This window comes from Lemur catta, chromosome 2 (genome assembly GCF_020740605.2).
Source record: "Lemur catta isolate mLemCat1 chromosome 2, mLemCat1.pri, whole genome shotgun sequence".
NCBI lineage: Eukaryota > Metazoa > Chordata > Mammalia > Primates > Lemuridae > Lemur > Lemur catta.
This window is the reverse complement of record NC_059129.1, coordinates 111,119,320-111,136,644: the sequence shown is the minus strand read 5'-3', so window position 1 is coordinate 111,136,644 and position 17,325 is coordinate 111,119,320. Positions and strand designations below refer to the sequence as shown.

General features: G+C 31.8%; 1 protein-coding gene across 3 annotated transcripts in view; it reads left to right on the top strand.

Moving 5' to 3' along the window:
• TBC1D32 (TBC1 domain family member 32) overlaps positions 1-17,325 on the top strand; it is a 184,350-nt gene that overhangs the window by 63,170 nt on the left and 103,855 nt on the right. For all 3 annotated transcript variants that reach the window (XM_045544276.1, XM_045544275.1, XM_045544274.1), the window contains 2 exons: positions 1,564-1,682; positions 10,615-10,731. In XM_045544276.1, coding sequence (XP_045400232.1) covers positions 1,564-1,682; positions 10,615-10,731 — 236 coding nt within the window. The remainder of the gene's footprint in view (positions 1-1,563; positions 1,683-10,614; positions 10,732-17,325) is intronic.

Here is a 17,325-nt window from a genome sequence, read left to right as displayed (position 1 = left end):
TTCAATGGCTTATATATGCATCAGAATTTACACTCATGATTGTTGTCACACATACATTTATGTAATTTCCTTATTCCTTTTCTTCCTCTTCCCTTCTTGAAAGCATTTGCCTCACCACTTAGCTTTCACACTATCTTTGAAGTTTGCAGTCAGTATGTATTCTTTACTATCAGTTGGATTTTTGAGAAGTTAAAACTCTTGAAATTTAATATGTCATATATTAAGGTTATCTGAGCTCTGAACAGGATATGATCCCTAATAAAAATGCTTTGATAATATTTTTCAAGGCTTAGAGTTGAATAATAACATCAGTAATCACTATTGATTCTCTCCTTAAATGGAAATATTTCCCTATAGTGTATTTTAAATTTATATTTTGGCTGAGCTAATTTGAACTACTTGTATTATAAAACGTGTTTCTTGGCAAAAATTGTTCTAAACTAAACCACGTATTTTACTCTTCTTCTTAGAATAAAATCCATGTAGCATAGTACTCAGGACACATTAATTGAAGCATTTGGAGACTAGATTTAATTTTGGATCTATCCTTAGTCAAGTCATTAAGCTTTTGAGCCTCATAGTATTAAACTTTTTATAAGAGGGTGAAATGCAGTTTTTCACAGGTGAAAAGAAGGAAGACTTCTGCTTGAGCTCCTACAATGTGTTAGATACTATATTAGGAAGTTTACATGTATCATCCTTTTATAGTTGATGGAAACTGTGGAATGTAGCATGATTATTTCAATTTTCAAATGGGGGAACTGGGGCTCCAAGAAGCCAAGGGATTTTTGTAACTTTTGTATATCACAGTTAATAAACTGGTAGATTTGGAATTAGAACTGAGATATTCTTGATTTTAGAGCCCATATTTTTTTCTGTTATACCAGAGGACTCTTTCTGCTCTAATATTGTTATTATGAACTTATTTAATGATTAGTTATGTTTTTACAATTTTTCATGACTTGATTTTTCATAGAAGAATTTAATCAGTTTAATACTCATTTTCATTTAGTTATATAGATCTGACTCATGAAAATTTATAGACTGTGTTGAGGCAAAAGTATGATATGTAGAATTTTTCTAAACATATGAGATTACAAAGAAAGTTATAGTGTATGTTCCCTTATTGCAATATAACTATTTGGATGCCTCTTGATATTTCCTTCTCTTCTTCTATCATCCCTTAAACATACGACCTTTCAGGCTGCCTTACACTGTTGGGTCATTTGCAGAGCAGAGTTAAGCCTTATTATTTTTCAGAAAAATGTGCTCAGAAGTTATGGGTGCAAGGATAAAAACTGAGACTCAAAAATCAGCAGTCTTCCAGGGAAATAGTCTCTCAGAACTTGGTCATTACAGAATCTTATGTTAATGAGGTATCCATAAAAGTATATTAACAATAGCAATTATCATTTCTACCAAGAGTAGAGATTATTTCTTATATAAGATGCAAATTTGTGTCTTCTGTCAGAGTAGACCAATTTTGTCAGAGCAATAATCATATCTTTCCTTCATAATCCAAAGAAATACTCTGCTGTAAATATGTAAAATAATTTTTCTTAGGATTTATTAATGCACTTATAACTGAATTATGGTCCAACCTGGAATATGGAAGAGATGATGTTAGGGTAACCCATCCCAGATCTACTCCAGTGGATCCTATTGATCGAAGCTGTCAACAGGTAAGAATTGATTTATCTATATAATAATGTACAGATTTGAAAATGTATCTCACAGAAATGATTTCATCCATACTTTATCTATATTCAGTTACAACCAGCAGACTTTCTTATATAAGTCTTTCCCCTCTTTTTTCATTTCCAAACTATTTTTCATTTTCAAAATGAATTTACCGAACAATAGAAATACAAGTCTTCCTTTGGCATAATATTTTGCAAGGATGCTTTTCCTTTACAATTTTTATTAGTTTTCCTTCTTTAATAAAGAGTAATACTGCACCAGGCATAGTCTCAAAAAATGGACAAATCACTGAAACAAAACCAACCAATCAAAATAAAAGTCAAAGAAGCTTTTTGCCCTTGAGCTTGAATCTAATAGAAAATAGGATTATTTAAAGGAAGTATGGGCAGAGAGAGGATGCTGTCATTTAGAGTAATATGACAAATTTTTTTGAAGTACCTGTACTATGTTCTATTATAATGCAGTGGCTTTTATATATTCAACATATTCTCCAAATTTCACTAAAATGAAGTGATGATTCCTAACTTTGATTTTATGGTAACCTGGACAATTTTCATTCAAAAGTTGTCATAAAATTATTTTAAAAAACAAAAATCTCTAACATCTCGGAAGTTTCTCTTTCTACAATGGTGGACTAGTTCATTCTTGCAGAAAACACTTGCAAACTCTGGAAAAATGATTTAAAAATCAAATAGTTAAAAGCATTGGAATGACCAAAAATAGGCAGAAAATGTGGTGGGGAGAGTTAATGTATGGATGAAGAGAATGGTATTGCTTGAGAGATTCTGGATTTAACAGATTGTTGCTTAATGGCAAGCACAAGTTGGTGCTCCATAGATAGAAATTCACAATTGAAAAAGCTTGAAGAACCAGAATGCTAAGTTTAGAGTTACACAGCAGCTAGATAATGGAGAGCTAGGGGCCCTGGAAAAGAGTCACAGGAGGTCACTCTGAACGCTGTATATATTTTGCTCAAATATGTTTGACTATACATGTGAACTTCACAGAGATATGAGATGCTGCCCACCACTGGTGTCAGAGTTTAGAGTTTAAGTTCAGCCAGTATAACTGCTAAATTAAAAATCTATACTTTTTGGGGTAATATAATAGAATCTACAGTCTCTACAGCATATCTTCACAATGTATAGGATACAATTTAAAATTACTAGAGATATGAAGAAAAAGGGAAATGTGACTCATATTCAAGAAAGAGGCAACTAATAGAGATTAGGAAATGAAGATTTTTAAAGTGGTTATTATAAATAGAAAATAAAGGAAAATATAATGAGTGAACCAATTAGAAATCACAGTAAAGAAATAGAAACTATATAAAAGAACCAGATAGAAATTCTAGAATTAAAAAAGTATATGAAATAAAAACTTCTAGATGGGCTTAACAGAATATTTGAATGTGATAGAAGAAATAATCAGTGAACTTGGGACAGGTCAGTAGAAATTATACATTCTAAGGAACAGGGAATGAAAAAAAGAAAAGTTTCAGTGATTTATAAGACCATATCAAAAGGTTTAACATGTATCTAATTGGTTTACCAGAAATACGTAAGACAGATTGGAGCAGAAAAATATTTAACTACATAATTGCTAAAAATCACCAAATTTATTGAAAGACACAAACTTAAAGGTAAGAAATGTAGTGAATCTCAAGGAGGATTATGAAAAGAGAATAAAAGGAAATACACACTGAAGCTTATTATAGAAAAACTTAAAAAAATGAAGATAAAGAGAAAATCTTTAAAGAACCCTTAGAAAAATCATACATTACATTTAGGGGATTAGCAGAAAAGTTTGCTAGTGTCTTGTTAGAAACAGTAGAGGCCAGGAGGCAATAGAACATCTTTAATATGCTGAAAGGAAAAACAAAAAGAAGCAGTTACCTGGAATTCTACATATAGAAAAAGTATACTTCAATAATTAAAGAAAGAAATTTAAAAATAAACAAAGGCTAGGAAATTATTTGTCAGCAGACCTGCATTTCAAATAATGCTAAAGAAGTTCCTCCTATTGAAAGACAGTAATACTGGATGGGTATTTGGATTTTCAGGGTGGAAAGAGGGAATTGCAAATAGGTAAATGAGTATAAAAGCCTATTATTTTTTCTTTTAACTTGTTCTAAATATATATAAATATTTAAATATATATAAATATTTAAAACAAAATTATGACATAGTGGAATTTCTATTGTACTTAAAGACATTATAGCATAAAGCAGGGATCCCCAACCTATGGTGAATTGTATAATTATTTAATTATATATTGCAATGCAATAATAATAGAAATAAAGTGCATAATAAATGTAATTTGCTTGAATCATTCCAAAGCTATCCCTACCCCCAACCATCCATGGAAAAATTTTCTTCCATGAAAACGGTCCCTGGTGCCAAAAAGGTTGGGGACTGCTGACATAAAAGACAGGGTAATTGTATCATGGTATATGAATCTATCTGGTTACAAGGTTCTTAAATTTTTTATAAGGTGCCACAATATTGCTTAATCCCTAGGAAATATTTCTAATCAAATTTAAGGTTACAGGGATTTTATTCGACTTCTTTGACTTTGCATTAGAAATGTCAGTATAAACTAAAAATTAGTTTTTTTTTCTTTAAAAAATACTGTGTATTCTCCTAATCTATGTACTGAAAGATCCAGAAACAATGACAACTCATAGTAGTAAACAGTCCTAGTGCCCACCTTGTAATCTCTAACTATTATTCCCTAAGGATTCTTTTTACCTTTGGAATCTAATTTTATTTTGTCCTTTAAATTGTGGAAAACAGTTACATAGTTTCAATATAATGAGGTATATTAAAAAATTTACTTCCATTCCAGTCCCACCTCTTCTATTTTCTTTCTCTATAGTGTGCTGTTCAGTATGGTAGACAGTAGCCTGATGTGGCTATGTAAATTCATATTAATTAAATTAAAAATTCAATTCCTCAATTACATTAGTCATATCTGAAGTCCTCAATACCACTTTAGCTAATAACTACCATATTGTATAGTTCAGATTATATAATATTTCTATCATCACATAAAGTTCTATTGGATAGTACTTCCTTAGGAAAGCACTGAAAATAGTGTAAAGAGGTATAGCTAATAAACAAATTTTAAAAATTCTAAAAAAAAATAATGTGCCAAGTGAAGAGCAAAAGAACAGAAAATGGGTGGGAAGAAAAAGAAAATAAATAGGAAAATGGTAGCTTTAAAATGTATCCATATCAATAATTGTACTAAATGCAAAGAGACTAAATACTCTGAATAAAATAGAGATTTTCAGAGTGAATAAAAAAAGAATACCCAATTATGTATTGTCTTTAGTAATTCCTTTTAAAGACACAAATAAATTGAACATAAATGAATGGAAAAAGATATACAGAGAAACAATGTGTATTAGGAGACTGGCATGCCATATTTAGTGTCAGATATGAAGAAATATTAGATTAAAGAAATATTTCATAATGATATGGTCAATATACTAAGAAGACATAATAATATGATCCTAATAACAGAGATTCAAAATATTTGAAGCATTAAAATAGAATTTAAGGAAGAAACAGACAAATCTACAATTAGAGTTGAAGATTTTAACATCTCTTTTAGCAGTTGATCAACAGATTATGTGTAAAGAGTTACATTATATGAATGACACTATTAATCACTTGATCTAATTAATATTTATAGTATATTTTACTCAGTGACTGCAGAATACCCATTCTTTTCAAAGATGCCTGGCATGCGCACAAAGATAAGAGTGTTGGATGAAGTGCGAGTCTAAATAAACTTAAGATGATGGGCATAATGCAAAGTATGTTGTATAACTGCAATGAAATTAATTAAAAATCAATAGCTAGAAACTAGAAAAATATCTGGAAATTAAGCAACACACTTCTTAATGTTATTAATATGTAGCTCAAAGAAGAAATCACAAGGGAAATTAGAAAATATTTCAAACTGGATGAAAATGAAAATATCAAATATCAAAATGTGTGGATATAGCTGAAGTATTGCTAAGAGGGATATTTTAAACTTTTAATTTTTATATTAGAAAATAAGAAAAATCTAAAATTAATGTCTCAAAGTTTCAAAGAGACTAGAAAAAGAAGAGCATATCATACCCAAAGCAAATGCAAGAAAGAAAATAATAAAGATTAGAGCAGAAATCAACAAGACAGAACAAACTAGAGAAAAGTAACAAAGCCGAAACTTGGTTCTTTGAAACAATTATTAAAATTGATAAACCCTTCTCTGGATTGACCAAGAAAATAAGAGAGCCAAAATTACCAATATCTAGAATGAAAGGAGGGGTATGACTGACGATCCCACAAATATTAAAGGATAATAAGTGAATATTATGATTTACTTTAGGCCATCAGTTCAACAACTAAGATAAAATTGGAAAATTTAAAAATACACTTCAAAACTGAAACTGACCCAATAAAAAAATAAAAACTGAATAGCTATTTATCTGTTATAGAAACTGAACTTGTTATGAAAAACCTACTCATACAAAGAAAATCAAATGGTTTCACTCATGGATTCTATGAAACATTTATAGGAGAAAGAACACCAGTTTTACACAAGCTTTTTAAGAAAAACAGGTAGAGGAAATACTTCCTAACTTTTGAGGCCAGCATAACACTGATACAGAAATGACACAAAAACATTACCAAAAAAAGAGGAGAAAATTACAGATCTATATCCTGGTGAGTATAGACCAAACATATTTAATAAAATATTGTATTATCAAACTGAATCCAGCAATATATAAAAGAACCATTTGTTATGATCATATGGGATTTATCCTAGGAATTCAGAGTTGACTAAACATTCCAAAATAAAAATACAGTTTACCATATTAACAGAATAAAGAGAAACCTCTTAAGATAATTTCCATAAACGTGGAAATAGCATTTTACCAAATGTCATACGCATTTGTGATAAAACTTGCCCAACAGATTTAATCCTTAATCTGTTAAATGCTGCCTTTGAAAAACATATATCTTGTATCACATTTAATGGGGAGATATTGAACCTAAATTTAGTTCACTCTTACCAGTTTTACTTAATATTGCATTAGGTCTTAAGGTGATAAGACAAGAAAAAAATAGAAGACATACAGATTGGAAAGAAAGATATAACACTATCTATCTGAAGATGGCTTGATTCATCCAAAAACAAACAGAATCCCTGGCCCTGCCGCCAAATAAAAGATCCTCTCCCTGAATCTAAGTGCCACTCTAGTGCCTACATCTAAGTGCCACTCTAGTGTCTTCTGGTGGTTTACATTGTAGCAGAGGCTTTAGAGTTAGTCAGACTTGCCTTCAGATGCCAACTGGTCCCTCAGAATAATAATTTTCTTACAGTTATACATATTGAGAATTAAAATAGGTAATGTGAATAAATATTGGTAGTATAGTACTTAGCCAAAACTGAGTTCTCATGTAATGGTAGCGGTTATACTATTATTATCCAGTCTTCCTTCTCCCATTCTTCATCAAACTTAAAGAGTACTTCATACACACTTTCTTCGCTGACCTTTCCTCTTCAGACTTGTATTCTCCTGAAACTACCTTTTTGAATCACTTTCTGATTACTCTGTCCTTGGACATGTTTTAAATACATCTGCTATAATAAATATAACGTATCTCTGTTATTCTTAAAACTTCCAAGTCCTACCCTGTTTATTCATCCCTCACCAATATTGTCTACCTTCAAAACCATGCTCCTTTAGAGAATTTTATGTAAAATGTGAAATATAATTCCCACTACTTTTCTGAAAACATTTTGTTTCTTCTTTTTGCTAGAGGATAAAGATAGAGCTCATTAACATAGCTCATCTCTGCCTGGTCTGTTGGCCTGATACTTCTGTAGCCTCATCGCTCATGTCTCCCTACTTCACTTTATAATGTCATCCTCCTTAAAACCCCCTATTCCTTTCCATAATGCAGTACCATCAGGTCATTTTGGTCACTGTTTTAAATTATTTAATAGTGTATTTTTCCAGTACTACACTGTGAGTCCTTGAGAACAGGGACCATTCCTTTATTCATATTTTTATTGTTAGCATCTGGCACAATTACTAATAAGCAGCTGGCATTAAAATATTTTGAGTGAATAAATAAGTGAATAGATGATCATTATCCACCTGAAAGATTTTTAATTCATAAGAATAGTTTTTGGCTTGGAGAATATTCTTTTTAGTCTTAAAATATATCAAACATTTGACTTTCCATTAGTTTCCTTATCATTATTGCACAAAACTTTATTCTCCTCTTCAAAAATGGATGAAGTAGATTTATGTTTTGTGCTACTATGAAGTTTAAGATAATTAATATCTGATATTAACAACAATTTATAATATTTTTGTGGGAACAAATGATTACATTGTAAATACTTTTAGTTCCAGAAATGCTTAGCACATCACAATTTTGTAGTAGGCTAATGTCTTTAAAAGTCCCAGTGTGTGAGAAATGGATTGTTTGTTCTAGAAACAAGCTGCTGAAATCTTCTTAAGTCTTTTTAAAATTTTGTTCAAGTTGTTTTTGTTCAGATATGGTTGTCTAGTTGTTTTGACCTAACGTTCTACTTAATTTGTTTAGAGTTTCATATCAGATGTTACCATGATTATGTGTAGTAAAAATTGTTTTATATCTTAGGTGGAGGGAGGTTCTATAAACAACAATTGAATTCTTCATGTATAAATAATACAAAAATTCTCAATATATTATTGTTATATGTGATTTATAAAGATCATATGTCTTTTTCTATCAAAATGAACATTAAACTTTTTTTGTAATCTGTCATGGTTATAATACATGGGAAAGACACTTTAAACGTAAAAGAGGATTATTTATGATAGTATCTAAATATGGCTGGATTAATATTAAGAACATTATAAAATACATATTCAATTTATAACGAATTTTTTAGCTTGTGTTTTTTTGGCTTATCTGCAGTCTCAGGATGAACTAAATTGGATTAAGAATAAAGGGATAATGAAATCTGTTTTATTAATGATCTTTCTAGTCAATACATGGTGATTAGTGAATTAGTTTATACAGTGGTTTCCTAGGTGGCTATGAACCATGCAGATTCCCTGTGCTTTCCCTGCAATTTATATGTATAGAATTAATGGACACATTGTTCAAACATACCTTTCTTGTTAATAGTTTTTTTCTTCTCCATAGTGCATACTTCTTGCATAGTGTTCTTTTAGTAGGCATTTAGTAAATGACAACTAATTTATTACATTTATTTAGCTATTCTTTATGATTTCTTCATTGCTATTCAAGCAGATATTAGCCTTAAATCATGAATTATTTTCTTTGTAAATTGGTTAGAAATTCATCTTCGTTTTATAGAATATTATATTAGGGAGAAAATAGATACTTTTAAAAAACTTAATGTGAGTTCATTTTTTAACTGGAAACGTTTGTTGAAAACTACTATGTATTAAATTTATTCGCTATATAGGCACTGTTATTTGTTGAATAGCACTGCATTTGATATAAGAGAAGAAATATAAAATGGACTTAATTTTTCTGGGTCCTCAAGCAAAGACTGTAGAATAAGGGTGAAAATGTTAAATAGTGTCTGAAGATTATACTGTGATTTGTAATGAGTGACCTATGCATGGAAATAAGAAAATACAGATTATTTCTGCAACCAACTTTCTGAATGTGTATCATTGGCCAAGCCACTTCACTTGACCTCAAATTTTCATCTGTTAAGTGAGAGATTGAACTTAATGTTCTTGTTAATTTTCTAAGTTTTCAATTTTCTGATACTAGTGAAAATTATCAATTTGTCTGACTCTCAAATTTTCTATGTCTAGTGAAAAATTTTAGAAAAGGACACTTAATAATTACAAGAAAGCACAATTACTATAATACAAACAAAAGATAGAAGTATTGATAGAATATAGGGCTTTGTAGATATGCATGGAGTTAATTGGAAAGTCTTTAGAAGAGATGTTGCAGCAAACTTTTGAAAGCTTAGAAAGTGAGATAATGAGTAAGTGGGAGGAGCATGTTAGTAGGATAAGGAAGTATGCATAGGTGGCAGTCAATTAAAGGAGACCACAGGCAGGTTTGACTGACCAAAGTGGAGAATTCATGTGAGGAATAATGGGAAATGAGGCTTTTGAGATTGTGAAGAGAAGAAAAGTGTCAATTAGTAAAATGCCTTGAAAGTCCAGCTTAGGAGTTTAGATTTGATGTTTGGTGATGGGCAGCCACTGAATGTATTTGAGCTGGGGAGTCAAAGAATGAAATGTGCTTGAGAAAAATATTGTAGTTGCTTTTAATAAGAGGAAATGAGAGCAGGGAGCTTAAAAATTTTGTGGAGAAAGTAACTTAGTGAGATTGTACCTAAAAATGAGCTGGTTTTGATAGGAAAATCCATAGTTTTTAAAACTAACCATAATATTTAGATTAGTTGGATTTCAGTGAATGTAGTTAAAAGATAGCCTTGTGGCCTGAGGGCAAGAATATATAGAATTTAATATCTTGCTGCAAAGTCCCTGTTATTCTCTTGTATTTTCTTACATATCAGATATAACAGTGCAAAGAATGAAAAAGTTGAATTATGGAATTATTTTGTCAGATCTAAACTTTGCAAGAGATACATAACATTTTCCAAACCTCATGTATTATGTTTTGTAACAGTTGTTATGTCATGCATTGTCAGCTTGTAGATTACTGGTGTTCATGTTAGCTGTTTTATACTTACCATATATGTAGGTATTTCATATTTATGAGAATTAATTATAATTAGGCTTATTTAAAAAATTAAAGTAGCCCTCACAGTCATACAGCTATAAAACTTTAATAATTTTTCCATGGATGTGGTTGAAAAAAATGAACCATTTAAATGACTATTTTTCTCTCCATTTAGTCTTTTCTAGCACTGGTGAACTTGTTATCCTATCCTGTTGTTTATGAGCTGGTAGGCAATCAAGATCTTCCTAATAAAGCAGAATATTCTCTTCGTGAAGTCCCAACGTGTGTCATTGTAAGTTATTTTCTTTCAATCATTCTCTTTTATAGATGCTGCTATTTGAAGTTGGTAGTAAAAATGCAGTTTGACTGCAAAAAGGAAAAGAAACATTAGTTTATGGCATTAAAAGAATGATTTTTAAATTTTATCCATGGGTTATCGATTTTAAATTATCTGTGAATGGAATCTTTGACCCAGGTCACCTAATAGTCCCAACACCTAGCAGAATATAAAGCTAACTTTCCTAAACCAGGAAAGAAACTTTGCATAAATTTGAGTATATGTATGAATGATTTTTAGATGATTCATTATGTTATTAGTCATACCAGTGCTGCTCTTTTATTGACTAGGATAATTAGGAATAAATTATATCCAAGGAATACTTGAATTTTTAAAAACTTTGTCTACTTTTAGAAATTATTGATAACATATGAAGTGAGAATAAAGATAAGTGCCTCCATTATTTAACATTAACTTAGATTTTCTTATCTTTTTTTCCTTGAAGTTTTTCAATTGTCTCTTGTGCTTACTTATTTTTGGCACTTGTTAAGTACAGATATACATTGGAGTTTTTGTGGGTTTGGTTCCAGACTTACTGCAATAAAGTGAATATCACAATAAAGCAAGTCACAAATTTTTTGGTTTCCCAGTACATATAAAACTTATGTTTATACTGTAGTCTATTGAATGTGCAATAACATTATATCTAAAAATACCCTATGTGTGTAGCATAATTTACAAAATATTGCTAAAAAATGCTAATGATCATCAGAGCCTTCAGCAAGTCATAATCTTTTTGCTGGTGTAGGGTCTTGTCTCAATGTTGATGGCTGCTGACTGATGAAGGAGGTGGTTGCTGAAGGTTGGAGTGGCTGTGGCAATTTCTAAAAATAATACAGCAATGAAGTTCACTGCATTGATTGACTTTTCCTTTCACAAAAGATTTCTCTGTAGCATGAAAGGCTTTTTGATACCATTTTACCTACACTAGAAGTTCTTTCAGAATTGGAGTCAATCCTCTGAAACACTACTGTGGCTTTATTGACTAAGTTTATGGAATATTCTAAATTTTTGGTTGTCATTTCAACATTGTTGTCATTTCAACAGTGTTCACTATATTTTTACCAGGAGTAGATTGCACCTCAAGAAACTGCTTTCTTTGTTTATCCATTAGAAGCAACTACTTATTTGTTAAAATTTGATCATGAGATCACAGGAATTCAGTCACACCTTCAGGATCCACTTCTAATTCTAGTTCTTTTGCTTTCTATCACATCTGTAGTTACTTCTTCCTCTGAAGTATTGAACCTTCTTTAAGTCATCCATGAATGTTGGAATCAACTTCTTCCAAACTCCTGTTAATGTTGATAATTTGACCACCTTCCAGCAATCATGGATATTCTTAATGGCATCTAGAATGTTGAATCCGTTCCACAAGGTTTTCAATTTACTTTGCCCAGATCCATCAGAAGAGTCAATATTTATGGCAGTTAGTGCCTTATGAAATGTATTTCTTAAATAATAAAACTTGAAAGTCAAAATTACTCAGTTTATGGGCTGCAGAATGGATGTTGCATTAGCAGGCATGAAAATAACAATCTTCTTGTACCTCTCCATCAGAGCTCTTGGGTGCCCAGGTGCATTGTTAATGAGCAGTAATATTTTGAAAGAAATCTTTTTTTCTGAGCAGTAGGTCTTAACAGTGTGCTTAAAATATTCGATAAAGCATACTGTAAACAGATGTGCTGTCATCCAGTCTTTGTTTTTACATTTATAGAGCACCGGCAGAGTAGATTCATCGTATTTCTTCAGGGCTCTAGGATTTTTGGAATGGTAAATGAGATAATGGCATCAACTTAAAGTCACTAACTGGATTAGCCCTTAAGAAAAGAATCACCCTATCCTTTGAAGCTGGACATTGACTTCTCTCTAGCTATGAAAGTCCTGGATGGCATCTTCTTCCAGTGTAAGGCTGTATGCATTGGAAATCTGTTCTTTAGCATAGCCAACTTCATCCTTTTCTTAGCTAGATCTTCTGGATAACTTGCTGCAACTTCTACATCAGCATTTGCTGCATCACCTTGTACTTTTATGTTATAGAGCTGGCTTCTTTTATTATCAAACCTCATGAATCAATCACTGCTAGCTTCAAACTTTTCTTCTGTAGCTTCCTCACTTCTCTCATCCTTGACAGAGTTGAAGAGAGTTAGGGCTTTCTCTGGATTAGGCTTTGGCTTGAGAGAATGTTGTGGCTGGTTTGATCTTCTATCCAGACCACTCAAACTTTCTCCATGTCAACAATAAGGCTGTTTCATTTTTCATTCATGTATTCACCAGAGTAACACTTTTAATTTCGTTCATGCATTTTTCCTTTGCATTCACAACTTGGCTGTTTGGTGAAAGGTATGTGATTCTTCCTTTTGCAGAAACACTTAAAGGCCATTGTAGGATTATTATTTGGCCTAATTTTAACACTGTTGTATCTCAGGGAATAGGGAGAACTGAGAAGAGGGAGAGAGAGAGGGGAATGGCCAGTTGGAGCAGTCAGAATACAAATAACATTTATCCATTAAGTTCTCTGTCGTGTATGGCCACAATTCATGGCACCCCAAAACAATTACAATAGTAACTTCAAAGATCACTCATTATAGATCATCATAAAAGACAGAATAATAATAAAAAGTTTGAAATACTGCAAGAATTACCAAAATGCCACACAAAGACACAAAGTGAGCACATGCTGCTGGAAAAAATGACACCAGTAGCCTTGCTGGACATAGTAGAGTTGCTGCACCCCTTCATTTTGCCAAAAATGCATTATCTGTGAACCAGAGTAAAGCAACACAATAAGATGAGCTATGCCTATAGTTTTATGTGTCTGTCTTTCCCACTAACCTGTGGGTACCTTAGAGAAAGTAGAATACCTTAGATGTCCTTAGTGTCTAGCATGTAATAGATATTCAGTGAATGGTTATTAAAAATAATTATTTCTAATACTGGCTTTATTGAAATGGATTATGGGAAATAAATACTAATGAGTTTTATTATTTAATCCAGAATGATTGTTTGAATGTTTGTTTTCTTAAGTTTTCCTGTATATCTACATGGAAGAATTATTTTTTTCCTATTTAGTTTTAAAACACTTAACTGCAAACAGTTTTATTGCTCCACTCTTCCCAAGGGCATTATATTTCAACTCTGTAGGAGAATCACTGTTTCCCATCATTATTTAAATGTGTATAGACTTCCTAGTAAAACAAACTACTCTCTTGAGCTATGTCTTCTTTTAGCTACCACTCTATAGTTTGCTTTCTTTCTGAAAAAACTGCGCATACTTGAAGTCTCTACTTTTTTGTCTTCTATCAACTGTGGAAGCCAGTGTAATCTGGTATCTTACCCAACTGAAATTGTTCTACCAAAACCCTATAGGTATGTGATTTCCTAATCCAATGGAACCTGCCCCCTCCTTTAACTTAATTTACCACTTTGCAGCATATGACACAGTTGATTCTATTCTCTAACGGCTCTTGCATTACTTATTAATAGTCCTGGTTCTCTTCCAGTTACTCTGGTTTCTACTGTATAGTTGTCTTCATGGACTTCTCTTCCTCTGTTCTATGTACCTCAGAATGATCTTATTCAATTCTATGGCTTCATAGTTGCACACTGACAATTCTTTGACCTATGTTACTTGACTCCCAGATCTATTCTCGTATTCATACCACATGCTGAGCATCTGGAAAATTCATAGGCATCTTAGTTTTACCATGTCTACAACTGAATGTAATGTTTCATTTTTCCTAAATCAATTCCATTCCCTCTTTTCCTATCAGTGTATGATACCATAATCAACACAATTGAATAAGCTAGAAATCTGTTGACTCTTCTCTGTATATATGTGATAAGTGACCATCTTACAGATTTTCTCTCCCTAATACCTTGATCTTGTTTCTTTTATTTCATTCCTATTAAGACCATCTTAGCTCAGATCCTTATTTCTTGTCTAAATTACGCCAGTGAGATCCTAACTGCTCTTTTTTTCCCCAATCTCATCCTATAATTTATCTTCACACAATTCAAAAGTGGTCCTTTAAAAAATGAAAACCAGATGCAGTCATTTCGTTGTTTAAAATCTTTGTTGATTTTCCTTTCCCACCAGGTTTAGTCCTTATTCCTCATGGCACAGAGTTTCTCCTTGCTTCTCAAAGACCGCTCTTTTCATACCTTTGACTCCTAACCTGCAGGGTCTTTGGAAAAGCTACTTTCATTCCATGCAGTCCAGAGAGATAACCTTGCTTTTTGGGTAGATAGCACCTCCTCCTCCTTCAGGAATTATTTCAGGCTTCACACTTCCTTTGAAGTCTTCTCTGCCCTTTCCCCTTGGCTACCTTTCTAGTTCATGTGTTCCTTTTAATGTACTGTTAGGGTACCTTTTCCATGAATAAAGCATATGTCACATTATTTCATAATTATTTATACATCTATTTGCCTCTCCTAATAGGTTGTAGAATCTGTGAGAAGAAGACCTCTGTTTTGTCTTGTCTCTAAATTCTAGCAAGCTATATTTTTCTACTAGGAGCATAGTAGATTCTTAGTAACCTCACTGCTTTATTATTTCTTATAGGTTACACTCTTAATGAATGGAATCTTAATAAGTTGGGTCCTTCTTATGCTTTATTCAAGAATATCTAATTTAAAAAGTTTCTGTTTTCTTTGATCAGAGTCCCATGGCAGGAACCTTAGGAAGTCATGCTGAGGAATCACTGTGTGTGTGTATGTGTGCCTGTGTATTTGAGTTAGCATATGTACATGTGTGTTCTTTACTTTCTATTGTGGACATCTTTAAATTTACGTTAAAAGATAGCATAATGAACTCTCATATGCCCATCACTAAACTTAAGCTTTTATGGACATTCTGTCAGTTTTCTTCCATTTATTCTTCCACTCCTTTCCAGTTTCCTGCCTTTTACTCCTTTTTTTTTTCTGAATTATAAAGCATATTACAGGCATAATGTGGATTTGCCTCTAAATAATTTAGAATGTACCTATAACTGACAAAGACTTCTTTGGTTTTGCTTTGGTTTGAATTGCCACCATAAACCATGGTGGCATTATTATATCTAAACTATTAGCTATAATATCTTAATATTATCTAGTATATAATATCTACAGAAGCTTCTGTTGTTGTTTCAAAGATACCTTTTTTACAGTTGGTCAAGTTATGATCCAAACAAGATTCACATGTTATGTTCAGTCATTATGTCTTTTAGCCTCTTTTATTCTCCCCCTCTTTTTGTTTCCATGCCATTGATTTATTGGAGAAACTGGCTTGTTTGTCTTGTGTTGCATTGATTCATTGTTTCATTAGCAGGTATGAAATGGTGAAGCTAATTCTGTCGTTCTTTTTGCTTTTAACTGGAATTCTTCCATAAGGAATTTAATAAGGGTAACCCTTAAATACAGTTCTTTCAGGAAAGGGAGAATAAATACTTGCCTCTTTATTTATAAATTTTTGGAGTAAATGAATTGCTGCTCCAGTAATCTCCAATAGGGAAATTTTGTTATAATTGTTATTATTGTTAGGAACTGCTGTTTTTTATATACATATGTGTTTAATCCAGTGCACTTATTATTGCTTTTGATGATCAAGATATCCTTCTTTGGCTGAGTCCTTTCGATATGTACACATTAATGTTTGATATTTTGCTTTCTTGTTTTCTCATATAAGATGTTTCAGAATCCTTGTGTACATTTGCTAGCCCAGGCTTGAAATCTGGCATCTTCAAAGAGTCTTTGTTACTTTTAGGAGGAAGTATTATTTAAAAACTGCAACTTAGAAACTAGGAATGTTCACTATTTCTAGGCCTTTAAGTGGACTGCCAAGGGGAATAAATAATCCTGAATTTATATCATTTCTTCTTACTTGCTTCTCTACTTATATTTCTTTTTTCTTTCACTGAAAAGCTTGTTTCCTAAGATTTTCATAATGTGAGCAAAATTGTTTACTTGATTTTTTGTGCAATGTATATATAATGGCTTCAAAATAAGATCAATGAATGCGTATTGACATTTCTTTTCAGTTATTTTTGTCCTTAGAATATATGACACTGGGGATTTACAGTCAAAATACTGTGTTTTAAAATCACTTGATGTAAGTAAATCTCTACTCTGCCTGGTTATGTTACTAAATTTGTAGATAGGTTTGTTTCAGAATGTTTTAAATTTAGAGGGGTTGTTTTTTTGCTTTACTTTATTTCTTGTTTTTAATTTTGTCTTTTTTAATTATGGGAAACAATTATTTGATTCCAATATATAACTAAGCACATTTACAGAATATGCTTCCATATTAATCCTCCCCTCCTCCTTCCCCTTGCTGGTTTTGATCTTCAGTATGGTAGCCATGACCATATGTGGCTATGTAAATTTAAATTAAAATTGAATACAATTAGAAATTTATTTCAAGTAATAGTCACATTTCAAGTTCATATACTCACTAGCCATATATTGCTAGCAGCTACCATATTGGACAGCACAGATAGAGAACATTTTACATCATTGCAAAAAGATCTATTGTACAACACTTCTCTGTAAGTAACAAATTTGTTTTTG